The sequence below is a fragment of the Passer montanus genome, unplaced genomic scaffold (genome assembly GCF_014805655.1).
Source record: "Passer montanus isolate IOZ18808 unplaced genomic scaffold, ASM1480565v1 scaffold21, whole genome shotgun sequence".
Lineage (NCBI taxonomy): Eukaryota > Metazoa > Chordata > Aves > Passeriformes > Passeridae > Passer > Passer montanus.
Window position 1 is genome coordinate 7,056,517 of NW_024366703.1, and position 23,923 is coordinate 7,080,439.

Below are 23,923 nucleotides of genomic sequence, written 5' to 3' on the forward strand. Positions count from 1 at the left end.
GCTCGGTGATTGGCTGAGAGCGGCCACGCGTCGGAGCGCGGGGGCGCGCGAGCGGCTCGTGGGCGGGAGAGGGACCTGGGAGCGCAGGTGGGGCACGTGCGGACGCGCCGAGCCGAGCCGAGCCGAGCCGAGCCGAGCCGAGCACAGCCGAGAAAAGCCGAGCCCAGCCGACAAAAGCCGTGACCGAGCCGCGCTGGAGGTGTGCCGGGGCTGTGCCATGCCGGGCCGAGCCTGGGTTGTGCCGAGCTGTGCTGTGCCTTGCAGAGAAGGTCAAGGAAATTGGTGAAGGGTCTGGAGCTCTAGTCTTATGAGGAGTGGCTGAGTGAGCTAGGAGCGTTTAACCCGGAGAAGAGGCTCAGGGAGAGCTTATTGCTGTCCACAACTACCTTTGAAATGGGGTTGTAGCTAGGTGGGAGTGGGCCCCTTCTCCCAGGAAACCAGCGATAGGATGAGAGGATATAGGCTGAAGCTGTGCCAGGGGAGGATCAGGTTGGACATTAGTGTTTCTATACAGAAGCATGATTAGATACTGGAAAGGACTGCCGAGGGAAATGGTGGAGTCACCATCCCTGGAGGTGTTTAAGGAAAGAACACGGCGCTTGGTGCCATGCTGTAGTTGACATGGTGATGTTTGGGCTCAGATGATCTCAGAAGCATTTTCCCGCCTAATTCATTCTGTGACTCTGTGCTGTGCAACCGTGCATACGTGCTGCAGCACCCCGGGCAATGCCATGGCAGTGCAGGGCAGCATTGGAGGGATGTGCAGGACAGTGCCATGGGGGGCACAGCACAGTGTGGGGATGCTGTGCTCTACACCCTTGGGGCTGCAGATTTGTGCTCCTGTAGGAGCGCCTGCAGGGCAGCCTTGTGGAGGGTTGGGCCAGGCCCTACAGTGCTGTGCAGCACCATTCCACCCCGAGGAGGGGGTGTGGGGTGCAGAATACCCCAGGCAAGCGGGGTGATGTGTGAAGGAGTGACCTGGCTGCAGTGTTCTGCTGACAGCAGGAGTGCAGGGGCCTCCTGGGCTCAGGGCTGCTGAAAGTCCAGTTGTCCTGTTAAATATAAACCTGCCATGGCTCTCACCCAGCTGACTGCTCCTGTGGCCGTGGCAGGCGTGCACTCAATGAGTAAGCAGGGCAGGATCCTACTGAGCAGCCTTTTCCCCTGCCCAGACCTACACCAAGATGGCCACAGTTTCCCTTAGCTTCAACATCGACGCCCCACGCTGGGACCAGAGCACCTTTGTGGGGCGCCTGAAGCACTTCCTCAACATCACCGACCCTCGGACAGTGCTGGTGCCGGAGCAGGAGCTGGACCAGGCCAAAGCCCTGGTGGAGGGCTGCAGGTGAGAGGCAGGGATACAGATGGGGCAGGTGCCATCCCTGTGTTCATGGCCATCCCAACCACTGTGCAGTGTTGCAGGGGATGGAGGCAGTCGTTCTCAAGCAGGTGTGCTGTGATGTAACATCTGCTGGGGGTAGTTTTGGGGGGTTTCCCAGGCTTCTCCCGGGAGCCTCAAGCCATGACATGCATCCTTCTCAGGAGCTGTTTCCTCTGCCTTTCATGTGGTGCCCGGAGCTCTGTGCCTCGGCAGTGCTGGGTGCTGGCAGGTCTGTGCAGCTTCCCCTGATGGGCTTTGGGTTTGCAGGGCCGGGCTGGTGCCACCGGGAAGCAGCCAGGAGCAGCTGCTCTATGCCAAGAAGCTGTACGACTCAGCCTTCCACCCTGACACCGGGGAGAAGATGAACCTCATTGGGAGGATGTCCTTCCAGGTGCCGGGGGGCATGGCCATCACCGGCTTCATGCTCCAGTTCTATCGGTGAGCTCCTGGGTACACCAGGTTGGGGACACAGCCCTGACAGCCCCCAGCCCCTCTGCAGGTCCCTGATGGCCAGAGCACGGCCAGCCTGCCTCCTCTGGGGCTGGGTGCTGCCCAGGGCATGCCCATGGCTGCTGTGCTTGCCTGTGTCCCGTGGTCAAGCCCAATGTCTCTGGGCTCTGTCCCCAGCACCCAGCCTGTGGCAGAAGCATCACAAATCCCCCTGGCTTGGCTGGGAATGGTCTCACCTGACTCTGAGCTCTTCCCATAGCTCCTGTAATGATTAATGCAACCAAATGCTGCTTGGCTGCTGCTCTTGGTCTGTGGCCCATAGCAGTCTTTGGAACTGAGGACCAAATGTGCCCCTAGGCCAGGTTGCTTCAGCATCCCCAGCCCCTGCTGACAGCTCCCTGCATTTTCCTTCTCCACCCCCCTGCATTCCAAAGCGTGCTCCCTGTGTCCCTTCCTGCCCCATGTCAGTGTCCCTGAGGCACCAGTAGAAGAGCAGGCACCCTCACTGCCCAGAGCTACTTCTGTCTCCATGTGTCCCCTCCTTGCTGCTCACTTTGACAAAGGCTTATCTCAGCCCAGCAGAGGATGGCTGCCACCCTGCTGAGAGCTGTGTCTCCCACCCCTGCCCAAGTGCCTTGCAGGACTGCCCCCCCCTCTTCCTATGCTCCCTAGGGCAAGCAGAACTCCTGGGATCATTTCCCAGCTCTACCACTGGCTTATCACTTTGCCCCAGTTCCTCAGTTTCCCTTTGGAGACACCATGATGAGTTGATTGCAGGCATCTTGGCTGCCTGCCTGCCAAGCCTGGACATGGGCATAGGCCAGATGTCCCTGACAGCCCTGGGGTGCTCTCCCATCCCTTCCCTCCACAGGACAGTGCCTGCTGTGGTTTTCTGGCAGTGGGTGAACCAGTCCTTCAATGCCTTTGTCAACTACACCAACCGCAACGCTGCCTCCCCCATCTCTCTGAGGTGAGCGGGCCGCACAGGATGGAGTGTGCATTTGATGCACCCCTGGATGCCCTGTAAAGACCCTCTGTGCCGTGTCTTGGGCACAGAAGGAACAGGGCTGAGTCAGAGTTAGTGATTCTGTTGTCTCCCTCCTTTGAAATCGCTGTCCAGGCAAATTGGGGTGGCTTATGTCACAGCCACCAGTGCAGCCCTGGCCACCGCAGTGGGACTCAACCTCTACACCAAGGTATGCCAGGCTGGGGTCAGGTGGGGCAGCTGGGCACACCCTGCTCTCCCGTGCTGATGCCAGCCTGTCTCCCACAGCGAGCTCCCCCCTTGCTGGCCCGCTGGGTCCCCTTTGCAGCTGTGGCTGCTGCCAACTGTGTCAATATCCCCATGATGCGGCAACAGTAAGTGTCACATGTGGCTGGGGGTTTGAGGGACCCAGCTCACTCCAAAGGCAGGCAGCTGGCAGCCAGGCTCCTGGGCTGCCTGGCCTCCCTGTCTTGGATTCCCCTCCTGGGAGCTGGAGAGAGGTGAACTGGGGTGTGTGCATTTGCAGTGCTGTGTCTGTGGTGGAGGGTGCTGGGTGGGATGGCTCAGCCTCCACCTAGAGCAGGAGAGGCATTTTTGGCTGAGGATAGCTGCTCTGGAATCTGTGCTGGAAGATCCCTCAGACCCAAAGATCTCCCGCATGTCGTGGGAGAACACCAGTCCATGATATCTTGATGTTGTGGTCCTTGTGGTGACCTGTGTCTGCTGTTTGGGGTTCCCCACAAGTCACAGCACAAGGAGCTCGGGTACTGTGTGAGGGACTGTGTCCTGGCTCAGCTGTGTATCCAGGCAGTGTCTGTCCCTAGCACAGCCAGACCCTGCTCGCAGCTGTGCCCTGAAGATGGCAGCATCGGCTGGGCTGGGGACCGTGTGCCCCGGGGTGCTGGAGCCTGGGGGCATTCGGGGCTGCTGTGTATAGAGGACTCCCCTGGCACCCCCTCTCCTCACTGCTGTGTATTTATGCTTTTCTGGCCATCCCGTCCTCCACTTACAGCTACCTATCCCCTACAGGGAGATCATCAATGGGATCACAGTGACAGATGAGAACAACAACGAGCTCGGCCGCTCCAGGGTGAGTCTGGGCATGGGGGCACGGGTTGGGGCACGGCGCTGCCAGGGCTCACCTGCTGATTTTGCTTGCAGAGGGCAGCAGTGAAGGGCATCGCGCAGGTTGTGCTCTCCAGGATCACCATGGCAGCACCAGGCATGAGTGAGTGTGGGCAGGAGGGTGTGCAGCTGAACTGGGGACTCTCCAGGACCCACCACCATGCCCTCTCCTGCTTCAGTTTCCCTCATGAAAAAGAGGGAGGGTGGCCCTGCATCCCAGATGGCATTTGCTCTCCTCATCCAGCCATTCCCATCAGACATCCCCAAGCCCCCAGCCCCCTCCATGCCAAACCACAGCTCGGGAAACAGGGAATGCTCCTATGGCAGTTTGGCCCCACAAGGATGCATCTCATGCTCTCTAGCCCTAGCCCCTCACCTGCAGCCCAGAACCCCCTCTGCTCCTGAGACCCTTGACATGCTGCAAGCTCAGAAGGAAGGACAGGAGCATGAGGAGCACAGACCATGCTGCTGCCCGAGTTATGGATGTGGGGGGCCTTGTGTCAGGTCCTTGCTGTCAGCAAACAGCCAGTAGCCCCCAGCATAACCAGCTGCTTCCATGGCCTCCAGATGGATGGTCCTGCAGGGACAGCCCTGCAGGCTGGCTAGCAGGATAGCTGTTCTGGGCTGACCTTTGTTTTCTGTGCCTAGTTATTCTGCCCATCATCATGGAGCGGCTGGAGAAATTCACCTTCATGCAGGTGAGTGCATGTTTCTCCTGCCAGTGAGTTCTGTGGTGCTTCAGCCCAGCTTCCCTGCTGCTGGGGATCAAATGGGGATTTGCAGAGCCTGGCTTGCTTTGCTTCCTACTTCAGTCATTGATACACCAATGGCCTCTCAAGTCACATTGGGGAGGCTGTGGGAGAGTGGCAGGGTTTGGTGCACACAGAGGTGTTGGGCCTGTCAAGGGGAGAAGCCCTATCAAGGGGAGAAGTCTGTCCACCCTGTGAGTGGGCCTTGTGGTGAGGCCAGGGACTCAATCCTGGCTCTTCTCTTGCAGCGGATCCGGGTTCTCCATGGGCCTCTGCAGGTGCTGCTGTGCGGGGGCTTGTAAGTATCTCACTGCTCAGTCACCTGTGAGTGCCTGGAGTATGGCTCCAAAGAGATGCTTGAAAAATACTTCTTTCCCAGAAGAGATTGGAAAACTGCTTACCTTTCTGCTTGGGCTTTCCCCAGTTATTGGGAGTCATGGGGTGTGAGCAGCACTTCTTGGGCTGCTGAAATCCCTGTGGCTGGAGGGCAAACAGGCTGGAATCCCCAAGACTAATGCTCTGCTTTTCTCTGTCCCACAGCCTCCTGTTCATGGTGCCAGCAGCCTGTGCCCTCTTCCCCCAGCGATGGTACCTCTTCCACTGCTTACCCCTCCTGCATGGGATCTCGGGAGCCTTCCTCCTTCCCTAGTTCCTCTCTGCCCATCCCAGGAGAAGCATGATGGGCACCCACCCTTCAACCCAAGGCAGTGCCTGTTTGTACACACTGGTGCCCAGGGCAGCAGGAAAACATGTGCCTCCCCTGCTCTGTGAGCTCTGTGCTGGGAGCAACAGGACACCCAGCTCTGTGGGCAGCTCTCTGCCTTCCAGCGCTGGGAGGGAGGGGTGGTGGGTCTTGCCATGAGCCTGCAAGATCCCAGGGACTGCAGAGGCCTCAAATGGCAATGGAAAGGGAGGGTGGTTTGACTGGTGGTTAGGGAGGAGGATCATGGCTCTCAGTCTGTATCTCCCTCTCCACAGCTCCCTTGCACTGGCTGACCTTGAGGTGGAGCTGCGTGACAGTATCATGGCCAAGCACGGGGACAAAGTGCCATATGTCTATTTTAACAAAGGACTGTGAATGGAGACTACCTCAGGAGCCATCGCACCCCTCTGGCCTCCTGCCACCACCATTCCCACATTCCCTGAGCAGGGTCTGAGGCACAGTCCAGCCCAGATCTGCTCCCCCACCCAGCACCTTCTCTGCAGCCTTCTTCCACTGTAGAATCAGGATCTGACTCTGTGTGTCCAGCTTGCAGCACTTTGGCTTGTCCTGACCCATGCCCATCTGCTGCTGGCCATGTCTCAGCCTTTCCATGTCCCTCTTGCCCTGAGGGATGCCTGCTCTTCCTGTGCCTTCCTTTGGCCCAGCCTGTCTGGGCCCCAAGAGGCATGAGGCTCTCTCCCTTGGGGCTCAGAGCACAGCTCTACCTCCAAAAGCTGATATCCTGCCATTGTACCAGCAACCAAAGCACATTCCTGCCTTAAACCACCACAGCAGCCTCTTCCCAAGAGATGGATCATGTCTTGGCAGGTGTGAAGGCACCTGTTCTCTCTGCACCATGAGAGTGACCATCCCAAAGTCCAGAGACCAATGCCTGGACTATGCATTCCTTGCTCTCAGGTTCAGGTTCTATTCACTCTGTGTTTGCCACAGGCCAGGAAAGAAATAGCTAATTGTTTTTAGCTCTTATTTTTTTCATTCCTCTTAGCACTGTCACCCTTGTCCTACATCTCTGATCCCCACAATAAAACCATGAAATTGCAGCTTTAGGGGACAATTGTCTCTGTGCTGCCTTTGACATGGGGAAGAAGACACAGAAATCACAGAATTGTTAGGGTTGGAAAAACCTCTAGAGGTAATCTAGTCCAGCCCCCCTGCTGAGGCAGGGACACTGGAGCAGGTTACACAGGAATGTATCCGGGTGAGTTTTGAATATTTCCAGAGAGGGAGACTCCACAACCTGTCTGGGCAGCCTGTGCCAGTGCTTTGCCATCCTCAATGTAAAGAATTTCTTCTTCATGTTGAGGTGGAACTTCTTGTGGTTTAGTTTATGGCCATTGTTCCTTGTCCTGCTGCTGGGCACCACTGAAAAGAGCCTGGCACCATGCCCTTGGCACCTGCCTTTGAGTCATTTACATGCATTAATGAGATCCCCTCTCAGTCTTCTCTTTTTCAAGACTGAACAGACCTGGCTCTCACAGTCTCTGCTCATCAGAGATGCTCCAAATCCCTCATCATCTTTGTGGCCCTCCACTGAACACTCTCCAGTAGCTTCTCTCTTGTCACAGAGCTGTCAAGGCATTCACTCAGGCTCTGAATTCACTCAGTGCTGATGCGATGCAAACAGCAGAGGAAGGTTGAAAAATAAATGCGGTGATTTTTAGAAAACAGCTGTGGGTTGTGCTTCTGGCTGATCTCTGTTTCTGGTTCTCTGGGCTGGGCTGGTATGTGGGTCCTATGCTTGCCTTGGAAGGGAAAAGTGTGGGCTTTGTGACCAACCAAGCATCAGGGTGAGGGTGAGAAAAAGGGCCAGGAGAAGGAGGAGGAGTGTAGGGGATGGCATGAGCTCTGAACCCTTGGGTATTCAATGGTAGCCTGTCCCAAGAGGTTCTTGGGGCTGCAAAGTCCCATGGCAGGTGACAAAGGTGATTGTGCTGTCCTCGCAGTGACAGTCATCCTCTTCTGGGGCCTGGGAGGATGACACTGGGTGACCCTTCCTACACCCATGGGTGCTGTTTATCTTCATGGCCAGGCAGGGTTTCATGATGCTATCTTGGGTCTGCCATGAGGCTGCTCCCACCCCAAAGGAGAGCAACTTGAGTGTGCTGCAGCCTAGTCTGGGGGAGAGAGGAGCCCAAGTCCTGGACTCAAGCCCCTGCTTTCAGTCAGCTGCATTCAGGCTCTCTGTTTGTTTGGTGATGAACATCCCTTGGTGAGACAAGCATGGAAACTTTGGAAACACCAACAAAGCCATATGATGTGGCTGCTCTGAGAGTCCCATGGCCCAGTGGATGACCCATGCTTCTCCCTCCAGTCAGGCATACGTGTCAGATCTCTAGGGCAGCAGCATTCTCACATCAGCCACGTGCCTGAGTAGAGGACACATTACCCATTCTGCTCATTCAGAGACGGCAGCCAAACCCAAAAGGTGCTTCTTGAAGTGCCAAGCTGTATCCACAGCAAGTTTGCTTCTGCCAAAGCTGCAACAGGCAAAGGATAATGTCTCAAATCGCATGTAGCTACTGCTAGAAAGCTGTAAAAGAGCTCTGAAATAATTAACAGCATTGTTAAAGCACAAATTGTTAAAGCACAATTAAAGTAACAGATAAGCACATGAGAAGAAAGAGAGCAGAAAGTAAGAAAACATGTTCAAACTTGTGTATCTGTTCCCTGGGCATTATTAGATCTCTTGTTAAAGCACAATTAAAGTAACAGATAAGCACATGAGAAGAAAGAGGTGTCACTCCTGCTGGGAGTGGAGAGGAGCCACAGGGAGACTGCCCTCTGCTTTTCTTAAGCTCCTTAGCTCACACTGCTCTTGTCCTACACCCTACAGCTGTGAGGACTTTCAGAAAAGTACCTGTAGCATTCTTTTGGGTCCAAGGTGCCTCTGGCATGCTTGGGAGCATGGTGGTGTTTGTAAAATGATGTGCTGTAGCACCCAAAAACTGCCTTCCCCTATTCTTGCTGTTCACCCCAGTTTGGAGGGGTCTGGCAGAGCAGGGAGCTCCGTGGGCAATGATTCTGGGGCAGCAGCCACACAAAGCCAAACTTGGGACCACGGCAGCAAAGCCTCAGCTGTTTGGCCACTCCTTTTTTCCTGCCCTCAGCTGTTCTAGAGGGGCAGTGGAGCACAGAGACCCCCTGAAGTGCTATTGCCATCTCACATCAGCTCTTCCCCTGCCCTGGGGAGTGGGACATGGTGCAGTTTATTGCTTATGGACAGAGTAAAGAGTTTTGCTCTGGGCTTATAGAATTGGCAAGCCATGCTCAAGACAGAGCTTCCCTCCCGCCTCCCTGAGCTTATAGCAGTGGATTCCCTCTTCAGATCAACATGGATTTATGCCAGCTGACAGTTCAGCTCAGCAGGGTTTCTAGGTTTCTAGGTTGTAGCTGGAATCTCCCCTCGAGGATTCAAGTCATCTCAACAGCTCACATCACTCTGGACATGGCCACTGCAGCCAGTGCCTGCCAGCCCTCCCCAAAACCACAGTAACTCCGCAGCCTGCATCGGTCTCACTGGGGAGCAGAGGAGTTGCTGCCAAGCTGTGGCCAGCCTGACCTCCATTTCCCATTGCAACAGGAAGGAAACCTCATTGCAAAGAGTCAGAGCCAGACAAATCCCTGCTTGGGAAGAGCAGCAAGTGCTAATTGCTCTCCAACAATGAGTCACACCTGATCTGGGCCTGTCCTGTGCTCCTGTGAACTCCATGCCTTCTCCCTGCTGTGCCTCTAATTTCAGGGCTAGCTGGGAACAGGAATAAAGCTCCTTCAATAACAGTGTGTGGCGGAAATGTCAGTGTTCCAGCATGTTTACGACCTCATTTCAAATAGTAACCACACCAAAGATGTCCCGTAGGTCTGCAGCAGAGCCCGAGCAGGGGCTGGGAGGCTGCTGGGCTCCCTCAAGCACTGGCAGTCCCAGCCGGAGGGCTTGGCCAAGGCTGGGATCTGGCTGCCAGGGGAAGAGCAGCGAGCACAGTGAAGGTGTGACGGGTGAACACCTGCTGGCCCACGCTAGCAGCAGGCGGGTGACCTGATCTGGATAGAAAAAAGCCAGGGCAGGAGATAAGTTGCTAAATAAATTATTTTTTTGGGCCTTTCTTAACGTGTTATCTGAGCATCTGATGAACCTTATCACGCCAATCCGTCATGGAGGCTGTCTGGTGCGCTGGGAGCGGCAGTGCAGAAACCTCTGACACTGGCCCAGGAGCACGGGCTGTCTCCCTGAGCTCCGAATCGATGCCAAGTGCTGTGCCCCCACACCGGCTGGGAGTGCACGATCACTGTGTGGGGACATGCTGGGACACAGCCCCAGGGGGAGATCCTCTTCTCCATGCTGCTTATGTCTGCCAGTGGTGCTGGCACCAACAGACTGCTACCCCTGAGCCCAGTGCCATCCCAGCACCCTCTCCATGCCGCCCTTCCCGGCGCGGTGCCCCAGCTCCGGGCGGGCTCTTGGGGCTTGGGACAACGTGAGCGCATTGGGGAGGAGGCTGAGCACGACTCATGCTGAGCAGGAGTGACCAGCTGAATGGAGGATGAGTGCCTGGCGGCGGCAGGGAGGCTGTGGGTCTGTCTGTGTGTCTGTGTGCCAGTGTGTGTGTGAGGAGCCCCCGCACCCCTCTGCAGCCAGTTCCGCCACTCACACCATGGCGGCCCGAGTGGGCCCGCCGGCTCCCTCCGCTGTGCCACACTCAAGATGGCAGCTCCCTGCGCGCAGACCCCGCCTCTCCCGGTTCTGCCGTAAACGACATCGCGCTGAATCAATGGCAAGCGGAAAGCTGCGCCGGCCGCCCAATAGAGGAGTGCCGAGGGCGGGTCCGGGCGCGGGGTGCCCCTGGGCTCCCGTCCCGGGCCGCAGTCGGGCCGGGGAGGCGGGAGAGGGGGGTGGGGGGGATGGCGAGGAGGCTCCGCGCCGCCATGGCCCTGCTGCTGCTCCAGGCCCTGCCCGAGGGGCTGCCCGCCGGCGCGGAGCCCGCCCAGGTAGGGGAGAGCCGCTCGGAGGGGTCCGGGGTCGCGCCGTGCCGTGCCGGGGGCTGCGTCCCTGGGAAAAGGGGCGGCTGTGAGTGCGGGGGCTGCGCCGGCCCTTGGGGCAGGGGCTGCGGCGGGGCCGGCCGGGTGTGCGTGAGGTGCCGGGGGGAAGAGGCATTTGGGGGCCCGCCTGAGGTTTGGGGAGCCCCGTGACTTGAGTGAAGCTGGAGGAGATGCAGAGCCCTGGCTTTGGGGGTTCTGGGCAATGTGGGGATGGAGAGGTGGTGTCGGGATCCAGGCACGGGTGGCAGTGCCGCTTGCAGGGGCTTTGTGCGGCAGAGTGGCTGCAGGGCGAAGGGGAAAGTGTTTGGCTGGACACCGAGGGAAAGGTGCTGTGGTGAGGGCAGGAGGCTGGAGCTGGCAGGTGCACAGGGGCCTGCGGGTGGAGGTGCAGGTGTCTTCTGGAGGTGGTGACAGGGAGCAAGGTGACCTGTGAGGGGACAGGGCTGAAGGAGGTTTGGAGTGAGCTGGAGGGTGGCAGTGGGGCAGAAGACGTGGGTCAGCAGGAGAGTGGAACTTGTGTGGTGCTGGCCAGGACAGGTGAGCTGCTCTTCCCGTGGCAGGAGCCGTGGTGGAGGAGCTTCGGTGAGAAGGAAGAGGGAGCGTGTTACAGCTGGGATGAGGGGAACCAGGCCTTGTCTTTGTAGGCTCTGACCACCTGATTACTACTTTGGTCATGCCTGGGAAGGGTTTTAACAAAGCTGGCTCCCTCTTTTTCATCTCTTTACTCTGTCTCCTTTCTCCTGTCTATGCTACAATATGTGCTGTTCACATCTCCAGTGGTGGTCTTGAGTCCAGTGTAGACACCTGTAACTTCTCCCACCTTGATGTGTACGTTCAGTGACGCTCAGTGAGGACTGTGCTCAGCCAAGCAACCTGTGCACGACCTGGATCTTGTGGTTCGTGGAGTCCTTGTGTCTTTTACACCCCGTGGAGAGTATGGATGGAATATGATGACTTTGGTTTGATATGGTGTATTCTGTATAAAGTACAAATTGCAGTTTGCATTTGTTGAAAGTCAGAGATAGTGAGATGCTGATCTGTTACTGTAGGTCACAGGTGTCATGGGGTGCATTGTGCTTAATGTCAGAGGGATGCAGATGGATGTGTCCTTCTGGAAGGCATCCACTAAAATACTTCTCAGTACTTCAGGAGGAGGAGGTGAGGAATTTGTTGACCATTACAGATGTTACACCTCTTTTAAATTCTCTTCTTCTTTTCAAGGTGTTGAGAGCACCAGATCTACTTTAAAAGCTGTGTAATTCGCTGTTGGTAGAGCCATCCCAAATCCCCTTCAGCCACCCAGAGGCTAAGGCTTGGCGGTTCCTGCCCTAGGGAGCCAGATGCAGGATTGTGTTGAACTGTGTGTTTTCCGCATTGTATCAACTGCACATCTCAGAACCATTTTACTCTCTGGTTGTTGTGGTACCCAGCTGTGAGCAGTGGTCAGGTGGTAGGATTATCTGTATGGTAGCTGTGAGTCTCTACAACCCTATACATGCTAATAAAAATGTCATACCCGCTTTGAAGACTGTGTAAGATGCTCCCTGCCTCAGTTTATACATTAGTTAAACAAATAGAAGTAGAAAAGAAGGAAAGAAAAAAGGAAGAGGGCATGGAAGCAATTGTACATCTGGATTGTGTGTGGAATAGTGGCATTTGTGACTTGTGGATATACTCTCTAGTCACTGCACCAGAAATAATCCTAAAATAATATGTCTTGAGTGGTACAATACATGAGAGTGGGGGAGAACAGGTTTGGCTGCCTACGTTTTCTTTAAGAGCACTTGGATAGGGATGCATCTTTTACTCATTTCCTATCCATAGTCTGTCTATATAAAACTCCTGCAGCTTTTTTTGGATCTTAAATGTATACTCTGTCTGTCAAAAGGCTGGTATTATCTCACTGCATGCTAGAGATTGACAGCTGCCCACTCAAAAACCAGCATGGTAATGTAGGAGAAATGAGCATGTAACAAAACTTCATCTGCTTTAGTGTTGCCTTAGAGCCTGGTTTCATCAGAGCAAGCCAATGAGTTCATAGAGAAGACCTGCAGCAGGGCAGTGCTGGACTTGGAACATCTCTGCACCAAAGGTTCCTGTGTTTCTACCTGAAACCCTGACAGCATTTGTCTCCTGTCCTCTCCAGAGTGCTGTTGCCCTTGCTGCTTCTGGTGACTGCTGCCTGCTTCCATATACCTTGCAGACATTTGCTGTGTCCTGATTGCTTCTGCTGTCAGGGAGAGCTTCTTGCTCAGGGTCTGTGTCCCCTCGCCTGGAAGAGCTGTACCACAGACCCAGTGGTCTAAGGCTGGGCTGCAAGAAATGTGTCCTTTAAATAATTCAGGAGGTGGAGCTGTACTGCCTAGCACTGAACAAACATTCAGGAGAACACACTGTGCTCTGCAGGAGTGTCTGATTTTTCAGGTTAAAATAAGTCCAGGCTGCCCAGGATCGTCAAAGACCTTTCTTTTAACTAAGGTGGATCGCAGAGAAAATTATGAGCTATTATATAATCTTCTATCCCAAGTCCAGGTTTCTGTCTCCATGACTATTCATTGCAGTTTCACTTGTAATCAGAGCACAAAACTTTAACTCGAGTGGAAGCATTTATTAGTAGATTACAGGCAGAAGTATTCCAATTATGTTGTAATAAAATCAGGATAAACATCACAGGAAGAAGAAATCTAGCCATGTTCAGTAGCAGCTGTAGAAGTAGAGTTTTAGCAGCACACCTTAGCTATGCGCTCCTTGTCACTTTATGGTAGAAGGAAATAAGAAATTAATATATTTCAAAAGGAACTGGATAAAATTTGTAATGGGCAGCACACCTTAGCTATGTGCTCTTCTCAGTTTATGGTAGAAGGAAATAAGAAATTAATGTATTTCAAAAGGAACTGGATAAAATTTGTAATGAAAAACCTTAAACATTAATAATTTTTCTATCATAGTTTGTCTCTACAGGACAGAATAAAGGTTATTTGACTGTCTCAACTGTCTGTCTGCTTCCCATGTCTGCAACTTAATTATCACATAGTTTTCTCAACTGTTGTTGTCTTTAAAAAACAAGAGATTTAAGTGAATGTTAACTATGTGGCAAGTCTATGGAATCTGTCTTTCTCTAATAAGGTGGTTTTGAGTCAAAATCTGGCAGAAGCATCTTGGTAAAGACCAATTTAATCCCAAATTAAAGAGTTTTCTTGAAGTGCTGTGACTTGAGGCATGATTCATCATATGTGACAAAGAGGACAGATCCTTGCTTTAAGGAACAGCTCAGCTGTGACTGTCACTGTGGCTAACACCTCTGTAACACAGAGTTTCTGTCCAAGGCTGTGACCACAGCTCTGACTGCACCAATGTGGAGTTACCATGCTTCGTCCAAGGCTTTGGCTGGATTCATGGCCTTTCAGAGCATCACTGCAGGTAGTCTGTGAACTGGACAGCAAAGTTTCAATTCCCATGTAACAGGCTCCTCATCTGTAAGTTTAAAACAACGTTTTTGATTAAGGTGAAGGTAATTAGTTACAATTGCACTTCTGTGTCTCCTGGAAGACATCAGGTTCCTTCAGGAGGAGAGCTGCTTGTGTAGTCATAGGATGTATTTTGTCTGCCATATCTTTGTCTGAGACTCGTGGTTTTTTGGCTTGCTAATATCCACAATTTTGGCAGGAGGCAGCAGAGATCAAAGTACGTGATGCACTTGCTCAGAACAGGAACCTCTAAATAACTGCAGGCTGGGTTAAGGACTGCTCTTTCTGTGGTGATTATACCACCATGAAATCAGTGTCTCACCTGTATAACACACTTTTCTGCTGATTAAATTTTGGTTGTGAATTGCACTCATAATTACACAAAATTCTGTAAGACTTTCAACTTGCAGCTGGGCAGCAGATGGAAAGCCAGGTCTGAAAATGTCCAGTGAACCCTGGGGAGCAGAGTGGCAGATTTCTTCATAGAAGTCAAGGCATCTCTGTGATTGGGACCTGTCATTGCCTTTCTGAGATTTTCCCTGCTACCCTGCAAATATTTGTTAACAAAAATATAGCTGGTACCTGTTTTAAAAATGAACTTGGGCAACTGTTGCAGAGTTGTGTGCGAGAAGGGAAATTGGAAGGTTTCATCTGCCAGAGGTGTTTTGCTATGGTTGGGGATTTGTCCATCCTCCCAGCCTGTTGGGCCAGGTCAGCCACATCTGGCTAGTGGGAGCATCCAGTACTGAGTGTCCCTGAGCAGTGGCCCTGCTGTATGAGGTGCTGCTCTGAGCAGGGATCCTGCCCAAAGTGGTGATCTGCCATGGGCAGGGAGGCAGAGCATGGATGCGCTCAGTGTTTGGCCACATTTCAGCAGCAGTTATTCAGACCTGGCTAAAACACCCACTGAACCCTCACTTTCACTCCCAGAAGTGCTGTTCCTCTAAGCATCTTCAACAGCTGCTTTTCTGCTGGCAGAAATGGAAACTCTGCTCTTTTATATGGCTCTGTCAGCCTGTATTAATGTGGTGTTACGTTGATGTTCACCTTTGTCTTTCTGATTCTTAGAAGGGCGCTAATGTTGGTAATAGTTTGTGTTTCTTTATGATCCTCCATCTGGCCATCTTCTGAGGTAATGGGCAGTATATTTAGTGAATGTAAACTGTCCACCTTTTCTTTTTGCCTTTTTTTTCCCTTTAAGTCACATCAGGAGGATTGGCAGGATTGAACAGACTTTTGCTTGTGGCAAAAAGCTGTCGTTGGGCTAATGATCCTGTGGCCTACTTCTCCATGCAGTGCTGTCACTGATGTGCCCTGTGGTGGTGGCTGTGCCTATGCAAAGGTCTCCTTGTCAGGCATGTCCAGCAGTTTCAGTAATGCTGAGCTGCACATGGCCTTTTGTTCTGTCTCCTGACAACATGTGCTTGCTACCAGGTTTGGGGATATTCCTCTGATCTGAGCTGCCCTGCTTTACGGGGTAAGCATTTGCCCTTTCTGGTTAGCTGCATGGGAATCCTCTGAGCTTATTAATGCATATAACCAATGACTTTGTCTCTTACACAGTCCTTTCTTGCATTTGTTTCAGAATGAAATAAATGAATCCAAGACAAGCAGGCAAGCTGTGCTCCTGGGGAAGGAGTCAGCATGTCAGAGATCTTAAAAGCTGTCTCTGAGGCAGGGCTGGTGACAGTCCTGGAAAGGCCATTAGTCATGGCAAGGCATAGATGCTCATAGTGCACGTTGCAGGACAGCCTGATTATGCCAGGTTTTGGTTTGCACTTCTGAGTCAGAGGAAAAGAGCTCAGAGTGACGGATGGTATTCTTGTATGAGTTCATTGAGAGATGCTGACAGGGAAGTTGGATCCCTCATTCCCTCTGCTGTCGTGTGTGATTGGAAAGCCCACAGCTAAGAGATGTTTTGAGATGCCAGCACCTGGGTGCTGTGGCAATGGAGCTGTGACAGGTGATTGTGTGGCTGGGCCTGTGAAGAGTGCACGTAACAAACGTACCTGAAATAACAGCTGGCTGGAGAGGACAGGCCTGCCAAGCAGGAATTGCATGCCCTTACCTTGCTTGTTAAAAGAAGTGTGTTGGTGTGGCAGTCACAAATGAAGTTTTTTCCATGATTTCAGCAGTAGATTCTGTTTGACTGCCGAGGAAGGCTCAGGGTGCTGTAGAGACCTGCTGTTTGTCTGCTTGGACAAGGAAAAGCTTGATTCTTCTCTAATGATGTGATTATCAGTGGGATCACTACCTCCAGTATTATTTTGAGATGATAGCTGTGATATGTGCAATTGCTTTTGAACTGCAACAGAGCAGTTTGTATGCAGGGGTTTGCTGGATGCAAAGTGAGGTAGGTGATGGTGGCAGACTGATGCAGCAGGACAAACCATTTAATGCCAATGTAGCCAATGCTCCTTGGCATGTTCTGCCTTGAACAACACCTGCAAATAGAAGGGAGAGACTGTATTTTGTGTGAAGGCACTTTGTGGTGCTGCTTGTTTGCAGGCCTTCTCTGCTGAGCCAGTATCCATCTACCTGGCATCGCCCGAGGCTGGTCCAAACTGGTCAGAGAAAAAAAGGACATAAAAACTGGGTTGTGTAAGAGATTCAAATGCAGTTTTCTGACAGTTCCTTCTTCCTAAGCACTTTTATACTGGCATATTGTAAACCAAATCCAAACACTGACAGTGCACAGGAAGCTTATGAGGAAGTGACTGAGAGGAGATCCCCAGTGCAGATCCCAAGGGGACAGAGCTTTGGCCAGCAGCATTTTAAATGGCATCTTGCTGACAATGGGTTGCAGAGGTGTAGGTGGGTATGGCAAGCAGCTACCAGGACTGACAAGTTGCAGGGTGCTAGGTTTAGGGAATTGGAGGCAACAGGGACCTTTCCTTTTCTCATGGAGAATCAAGACCCTGCATTCTTTACCACAGTCTTTAGGACTAGCAGAGGAAAGAGTGAAACTCAATAAAGGAAAGATCTGTTAGCAATAAAGAAGAGGATTCTCCCTTCTTTCCTCTTTAATCTTCTCCATTACTATGAGGTGGAAGTTTGTTACTTCTCATGGTGATGTGTTTTTATTTCATCTCTAGTTTTGGTGTGTGCAAGGCAGTAATAAAAATTTCAGAGGCAATTCAAGTGGAGGTCCATGGGGTTTGGTTTTTTGTGTTTGGGGGTTTTTTGTGTTTTGGTTTGGGATTTTTTTTTGTTTGTTCTGTTGCTTGTGGGGATTTATTTTTGAGATCTGGGAGGGAACATGGGAAAAGCAGAAACTAACCCTCTCTTGGCTCTACTTCAGGCTGAGCGAGCTTGGCGAGATACTGACAGTTGTTAAATGTCCTGGAGAAGGCAGAGAGAGTGACTTGAGCAGGAAAATGGATTTTATTAATCAAAGAAGATAGTTCACAGAAGAAGGTGAGCGTTATGTAGTTATCAATGTCCATCTCCCCAGTCATTTTGAAGCTACTGACCAACTTGAATGAAATTTCATAGGAAGATACCTCAAAGATGCATAAAATTTCAGCAGAATTCCTGAAAACAGGCACAGAGACACCTTAAAAACCCAAACAAACAGGGAATCACTGAGTGAGAAGCTACACTAGTGAGCTTATTAGCAGTGGGAAATTTTTGAGTTGGGTTGACTGACTTGATACATGCCCTACCTCTGACCAGAGCCTCCTTGGAGCTCACAGGTTGTGAGCCTGCAAAGTCAGTCAGCCTGGTGGAAAACATTTATGGGAGTCAGCTCCGGTGGTTCAGAGCTACTTTTATTTTTCATTTTGTCTCCTGATGGCTAAAGAGCAAATTGAAGGTGAAAAGGTTGATAAGCTGTAGCAACAGCTATGAAGAGTGTGTTTTGCCAGGAATCTCACCAGCCATCCCGAGCTTTCCCTGTGTACAAGGTGTCAAGTGTTCCTTTGGAAGCAGGGAAGACACTTGACCATTAATTACTCTCCTGCAGACAGTGCAAAGGCTTTTTAGTGAGCAGTACTGATTGACTCTTTTCTCTCATGTCCAGCACGAAGATATGACCAGCAGGTCAAGTACTGTTGTCCACAAGAGGCCTTTTTTAAAACTTATTGTGGAATTAGAGCTGATAATCAAGACAGTCTCGGATAATACTTCCAGTCAAACAATGGTGTAATGGTGGCAGCCACACCCAAAGGCCTGATACAGAAAGAGTGCAAAATATGCAGAAATCCTCTTCCTCCTAAGTTCTGTGTTCCTTACTCTGTGTAATAAGCTTTTTATTTGTTTACACTGTATCAGGAGTCACTTGTTTGTTTTAAAAACCTCTTTCTCTGTTTGGGATCCTCTTTAAATCCCAGGTGGTGGATGACTGCCAACAGGAACCCAGGGGAACTGCATGTCTTCTGTCTCCAGCAGAAGATCAGGCCATCCTGTTGCATAAAATATCCCTGTGACAGCCATCCCACTGGTGGTGGGCAGAAAATCTGTCCCACAGAGGTAGCAGTCAGTAAAAGCACATTTTAGAGCTGAGCTAAACAAGAATTGGGAGTGACTGCTATAGAATGAAAGGGTTAAGTGGGGGCTGTGATCAGAATGAGCCAGGAGGTAAGGGAAGGGCTGGAGGAGGTGGTGGGCATACTACAGTGGTGTTGTAAACACTGAACAAAACCTTTGAAGAAGGCAGTCTTCAAGGCCACAACACTGGGCTGACTTCATCCTGGGCTGACTTCATCACATCCTGTGTATCAATTGTAACTGTAAAATTACCAAACTTGCCTCTCTTCTTGGGGGAAGGAAAGAATTTTCTTCAGATATGATCTGAAAGACCTTTACTCTGCTTGGAATGCATGTAACTACCTGAATACATGTGAAAGTCATGACTCATGTCTGGGTCTCCTGTGTGATGAATTCCTCCTTTTCTAAGTGGTTGCCTCATTTGTTGTTTGCAGACTGCTTTTCAAACAGTGAACGCTGAAGAGGAGGAGGAGGGTTATGCCTGTGTTGAGTTGTCTTCAAATTACCTTGTGTTTTTTGACTTCTGTCTTTTTAGGAGATGCAAACTTCACAAACAGCTTGCATTTGACTCTCCAACCTCCTGTGATCCGCTGCTTAGATAAAACAGGCTTGCAGACATCTGTCATTGCTGATTGTCTCCATTTACTGACACTTAGCACTTGGACTCCAACAGAGCCTATATTAAATGGCTGTGTCAAAAATAAGAGCTCTTATTTTCCTCTACTCTTTTTCCTAGCTGTATTGTTTTCTTTTTGTCTCATTGTTTTGCTCCTTTTTCCTACTCATCTCACTAGGAATTTTTGCATCTCACATGCTTGGTTATTAATATCACTCTCATGTTTGTGGCTCATTGTTTTTACTGAGTTTCTTGCTTTTCTGCTCTTTTTATCTCTACTTTCCAGAGTCTGTGATCATACTAAACCAGTGGTTAGGCTGTCAAAACAAGAGTTAGGAAATTTTTCTCCTCAGACCTATTTTGTGCTCTTAGGCACATCATTTGACCCTGAAGTCCAAGGATCATCCTGCCAAAATGAATTCAGGAGGTCTGAAGCAATCATTTTCTGTTCTAAAACCTTCAGTCTGCTTTCTTTAGATGGACTAGCTGGAGAAGCAGTCCTCCTTTATTTTCAGCATGATATATATTTTTTGAGAAGCATTGTGCCAGGAAAACTTTAGTTTAAGGGCAAATCTGTTGTTGCCTTGTTTCACCTTTGCTGGCACGTAACTTCAGACTGGTGTGAAATGTAAGGGCTTGCTGTATTCCTGGTGTGGATGAGGCTCAGACTCATCTCCTTTTTTCACAGCCTTTAACAGAGCAGATAAACCTTGGGCAACACAAAGTGTGACAATGATGGTTTCTTGTCTGTGTTATGTTATTTAACAGTATATAACCAAAACTCTAAAAGATATCAGAAGTACAACCAAAGGATTAAGTACATTCAGTGTGTCCTAATAAAACAGGACTAAATCTGCGTATGCAAGGCAGTCAACAGTTTGGCTTCAGCTGGAAAATGTGAAGGTCTTCAGGGGAGGAAAGCAGCACTAGACAAGATGTTTACAGTGACCTGGCTGGATGGTGTGGGCCATCTTGATCTTTTGGAACCAAACAAATGGAGGGTTTATTTGTATCTACAAAACTGTGTACCTTGCATGAGAGTTACCTGGCTGAGTGCTGCTGTTGATGTAGGCTTTATTGTTACACAGAAACAGTTAATTTTACAATTCTGGAAACCTTAAGTTCTAGTGGCACTTCACAAGCTGAGACAGACTCTGAAATGAATGACCCTAGATTTTGTTTATTTGTATTCTTTTGCTGAGAGCTCTTACTATCAGAGCTCTTCTCTTGCCCAGGCATTGCCTGCCAACCGTCCTTCTGAGGGCGCTTTCCTTCAGGACAGGGTGCAAGGTAAAACTTGTTTATGATTTTAACTAGGGTCATAATTAAATAAATGGTCTTTAAACATACTTCTTTTGTCTGGTTCAACCTAATAACCTCTTCATTTACAAGTCTTGCACTGCTTCCATGTTGGTCAGGTTTTTCCCTATCCTGGCAGCAGGCATCGTCCATATGCTTGTCATGAGGGCTCTCGAGGGTGAAGTGCCTTGCTAGTTTACTTAACCCAAAAGATAGTGCAACAATGGGGAAAAAGCAGAAGATTTTTGGGGTTTAGCTGTTGCTGTTTGTTTTGGGTTTTTTAGAGTGAATTTATAAATATTTTAAAATATTTTTTAAATGCCCCAATGTACTCCCTTTGATGAACAAGTAGTTTTGCAAGAACTCTTCAGTTGTGATCCTGGCTTACCACATGATATTAAGAAAGTAATTTCACATTTCTCATCTACAATGGGGACATTAAAATGGAAAAGGTAGTGTGAACTGTATTTTTTGTATCAAAATACTAGGGGGTTGTGTGGTACTGGCTTTATAAATACTGTGTAATTTTCCTCTTCAGCTGGATGTCTGGCTAAAAGTCTTCAGGTCTAAATTATTAATTGTTAACTAAGAAACACTTGCTTTTCTTCTGCAAGGTTTTGGTCCAAAGGTTTTTAATGCCCTCAAGTACTATGGTCAAACTTTACCTAATTGTCAAGATACAGTTTTATTGTTCTTGGCTTCTTCTGTACTTGAGTGGAGACTGTTCTTGCATTTATCTGGAAGGTATTACTGTAAATAATCAACATGTGAAGACACATGAGGATTGAGCTTTAGTGCCCCTCACAAATTGCATGTGCTCTGTTTGTGCATGGAAAACAATTCATTCAAGTGAAAGCTTTTCTTTCTTTGCAGCTGAGTTAATTGGTTCTGTAGCAAAGTCAAAACATGGAATTTGTTGTACCTTATTTCCCCTTGGAGACAACAGCACACAGAGATGGAGATTTGGAACCAAAGCAGCAGGTTCAGCGAGCAGAGCAGTGGGAGCTGGCTGAAATGCAAATGCAGAATCTGAAAAGGGAGTGCAGAACCCAAACTGGCAGCACAAACTGTTTTTACAGCTGCATTTTGACTTCTGGATCCTTAGTACAGGGTAGTCTCTTTTCTAGGCTTTTGAACTGCATACCAAAATCTTCAGATGGCCATGAACCATGACAGCCTGCCACAAGAGCATACCTTGGGAGTGAAAGGGAGAGGCAGCCTGGAGCAGGTTGCCAGCAGATCCTAATCCTTGTGGGATGCTCTTGGGCTGGGCAGGCAGAGGAATGACTTCCAATTGCCCGTGAGATGTCCTGGACATCATCACGAAAGCTTGCCTTGCTTTCTTTGGCACCAGGAATTCAACTGCCCAGCTGCTGGGAAGGCTTATACATCTGTGTTAAGTTCTTTACAGGATGAGATACCCAACCTTTCTGAAAAGAGTAAGATCATCTGATGGGTCTAAGGGGGACATTTTATATGTGCAGTCTGAAATGACATCCTTAATTCCAAACAAGCATATGTCTTTCACTCTTGCTATCTTACATTTCACCTTTCATGTGGTGATGAAATGAGCATTCTAGTTTAACTTACTAGTTCTTCAGTGCTAACCTGTCTTCTCCCCAAGTGTGTGGGTTTTCCATGGAGCATAAGTCTTTCAGATAATCCTTGTACTTCCACAAAGAGGGAGCAGGATATTTCTGCATGGGTGGTAGGTGTTCGTTTTTGCATTTGTTGCTCTCATTAAAGTGAGAGCTTGTTCCGTTTGTGTCAATAACACCTTTGATCCCCTTACATAAAGGGAACACTGAGTGTCCTGCAGAAAAGACCTTTTTAAAGTGCCTTGCAATGTTATGCTTCTACATCATGGTTAACAAAAGTTCATAAATCTATACTGGACTGGAGACCAAGTACAGTTCTCTATACTGTATTGTGCAGCACACACAATTTATTCTCAGCTTGATCTCATGATTGACCTCATGTGGACTTGTGCCCATGTAAGTAGCAGCTAAAATCAGTGGTCTGAGAACTAATCTGCATGTTGCAGACAGTAGGTTATTTAGTGAGAATGCTCCAAAAGTCTCTTGCTGCAGCATTTTCATTCAAAAAGGTCACTTCCATGAGTTCGTGCACAGCTGAATTTAATGTTCTTTCTCAGCAAGGCAGGCCACACTGGAGAGTGCATAATTATAATAAATACAACTTTGTTCTCAGCTGAAAAATCCATCTGAAATAAATTTTTCCAGCCCTTCCAAGAAATGCTTTTAGTAAGATAAATAAAAGCAATTCTTGCCGATTTCACATTCATTCAGCAGGAATGTTGGTGGGTGTAGGGTGCCTCCACTTAAGTCACTCATCACAGTGCCTTCTGGGCTCAGTCATATTCAATAGCTGGCTAAGGATAGCACTTGCAAATTGGGTTTCTCGCAAACCAATTAAACCCAAGTTCATTATTTCTGACTTGGTTTGAATCCTGGTTATTATTTTGAGTAAAATTGTTCTTAGCAACAAGTACAGAGAGTTCAGTTACACTCTCAACTCAGACAAACTTTAAACAATGCTTTGATAGGTGCATCTGGTTTTTGGGATACGCATGTATTTATACAAGCTTTTGTGGCTTATTTTCTGGTTGGCACTTCTGTGTAGTCAAAGAAGATTTGTTTTCTTCTGTGTTCTGTTTCGCAACAGTGGAAATACTGAAAAAGTCTCAGCCTAAATATGGAAGGAAAACTAGGGGTTGTTCTTTTCCTCCAAAACCTCTAAGCAAGTGCTTTAAAAAAATCCCCTCTTGGCCTTCATCTTTCAAGAGACTGAGCAGAGTGTGAAATGTCCTATCTTTTCTTTGTTTTATTTTTTTGTCTGGGTATAGCAAAGAGGCTCTGCTAGTTGGTTGGGATACTGCTACTGGTGGAAGCTGAGTTTTCTCACAGTTCTCCTGGGTTCATGTGCAGGTCTGGTTACCTTTGAGATTTCAGAGGGGCTCTGCAGGGTGGTCCTTAAATATCTTTTTGCTTTCCCTGCAGAGACTCTAGATAAACAGTTTCCAAACTCCACTCAAAGCTACCCCAGCTTTTGGTTTAGGAACTCCTAGGTTCCCATTGTTCCTACTTTTGTACAGTTGGTTGCTGCTGCAAGGTCGCTCCTGCAGGACTCTGCTGGGATCTATGAGACTGCAAGGGAGAAAAGACTCACATGGCAGTGTCAGTTGTAAATGAAAGGCAACACAGTCATTCTGCCCTTGCCCTGAATTTGGACAGCCCTGTGCCATACTGCTTGGCCTGAAGAACTACCTGCATGTAAGCTGTCTTGTCCTGTTTTCTTTTCACTTTGGAGAGAGGGAAGCATGGAGGCCTTTCTAAAGGAAAAAAGAGCCTGATATCTAGGAAAGAAGAGACTGTTGACTGTGAAAGGAGAAAACAAGAGGGAGGTGGCTGAAATCTGAGTGCTCTGACTTCATTAAATGCAAGTGATAGTCCTGGACCTGAGGATGTGAGGTGGAAAGTTGAATTTACTTTCATTCACCTTCTGTGTGCTAAATTAGATAGTCATCTCTCAATGACTTGGTATCTCTTCAAGCCCCACTGGGTTTCCATTGACACCAGAGAATG

At 49.5% G+C, this 23,923-nt stretch overlaps 2 protein-coding genes across 6 annotated transcripts in view; both read left to right on the forward strand.

Moving 5' to 3' along the window:
• The first annotated feature begins 46 nt into the window (after window positions 1-46).
• SFXN2 (sideroflexin 2) lies at window positions 47-6,465 on the forward strand. 2 transcript variants are annotated; one of them, XM_039709008.1, is made up of 12 exons: window positions 47-199; window positions 1,173-1,345; window positions 1,649-1,819; window positions 2,703-2,801; window positions 2,952-3,027; window positions 3,105-3,190; window positions 3,846-3,906; window positions 3,978-4,044; window positions 4,590-4,639; window positions 4,939-4,988; window positions 5,231-5,278; window positions 5,669-5,862. In XM_039709008.1, the coding sequence occupies exons 2-12, from the start codon at window positions 1,185-1,187 to the stop codon at window positions 5,766-5,768; spliced, it is 969 nt and encodes a 322-aa protein (XP_039564942.1). In that variant the 5' UTR covers window positions 47-199; window positions 1,173-1,184; the 3' UTR covers window positions 5,769-5,862. The 2 variants fall into 2 exon arrangements, with proteins under 2 accessions (XP_039564942.1, XP_039564943.1); XM_039709009.1 differs by lacking the exon at window positions 47-199 and having other exon boundaries at window positions 1,185-1,345; window positions 5,669-6,465.
• Window positions 6,466-10,180: 3,715 nt separating this feature from the next.
• Window positions 10,181-23,923, forward strand: part of WBP1L (WW domain binding protein 1 like) — a 59,156-nt gene continuing 45,413 nt past the window's right edge. Inside the window, exons 1-2 of one of the 4 annotated variants that reach the window (XM_039708701.1) lie at window positions 10,275-10,397; window positions 17,217-17,332. Coding sequence is in view for 2 of the 4 variants with exons in the window: in XM_039708695.1 (XP_039564629.1) it covers window positions 10,181-10,397 (217 nt within the window). In the remaining 2 variants the exon portion in view is untranslated. Of the gene's footprint in view, window positions 10,398-17,216; window positions 17,333-23,923 lie in introns of all 4 variants that reach the window. The other 3 variants (XM_039708695.1, XM_039708696.1, XM_039708700.1) reach the window with 3 other exon arrangements.

Bases quoted from the DNA above. Each gene is read 5' to 3' on its own strand.
- SFXN2 (XM_039709008.1), top strand. From the start codon at position 1,185: ATGGCCACAGTTTCCCTTAGCTTCAACATCGACGCCCCACGCTGGGAC. The intron at 3,028-3,104 runs GTATGCCAGGCT...TGTCTCCCACAG, and splicing joins GACTCAACCTCTACACCAAG to CGAGCTCCCCCCTTGCTGGC. The intron at 3,191-3,845 runs GTAAGTGTCACA...TATCCCCTACAG, and splicing joins ATCCCCATGATGCGGCAACA to GGAGATCATCAATGGGATCA.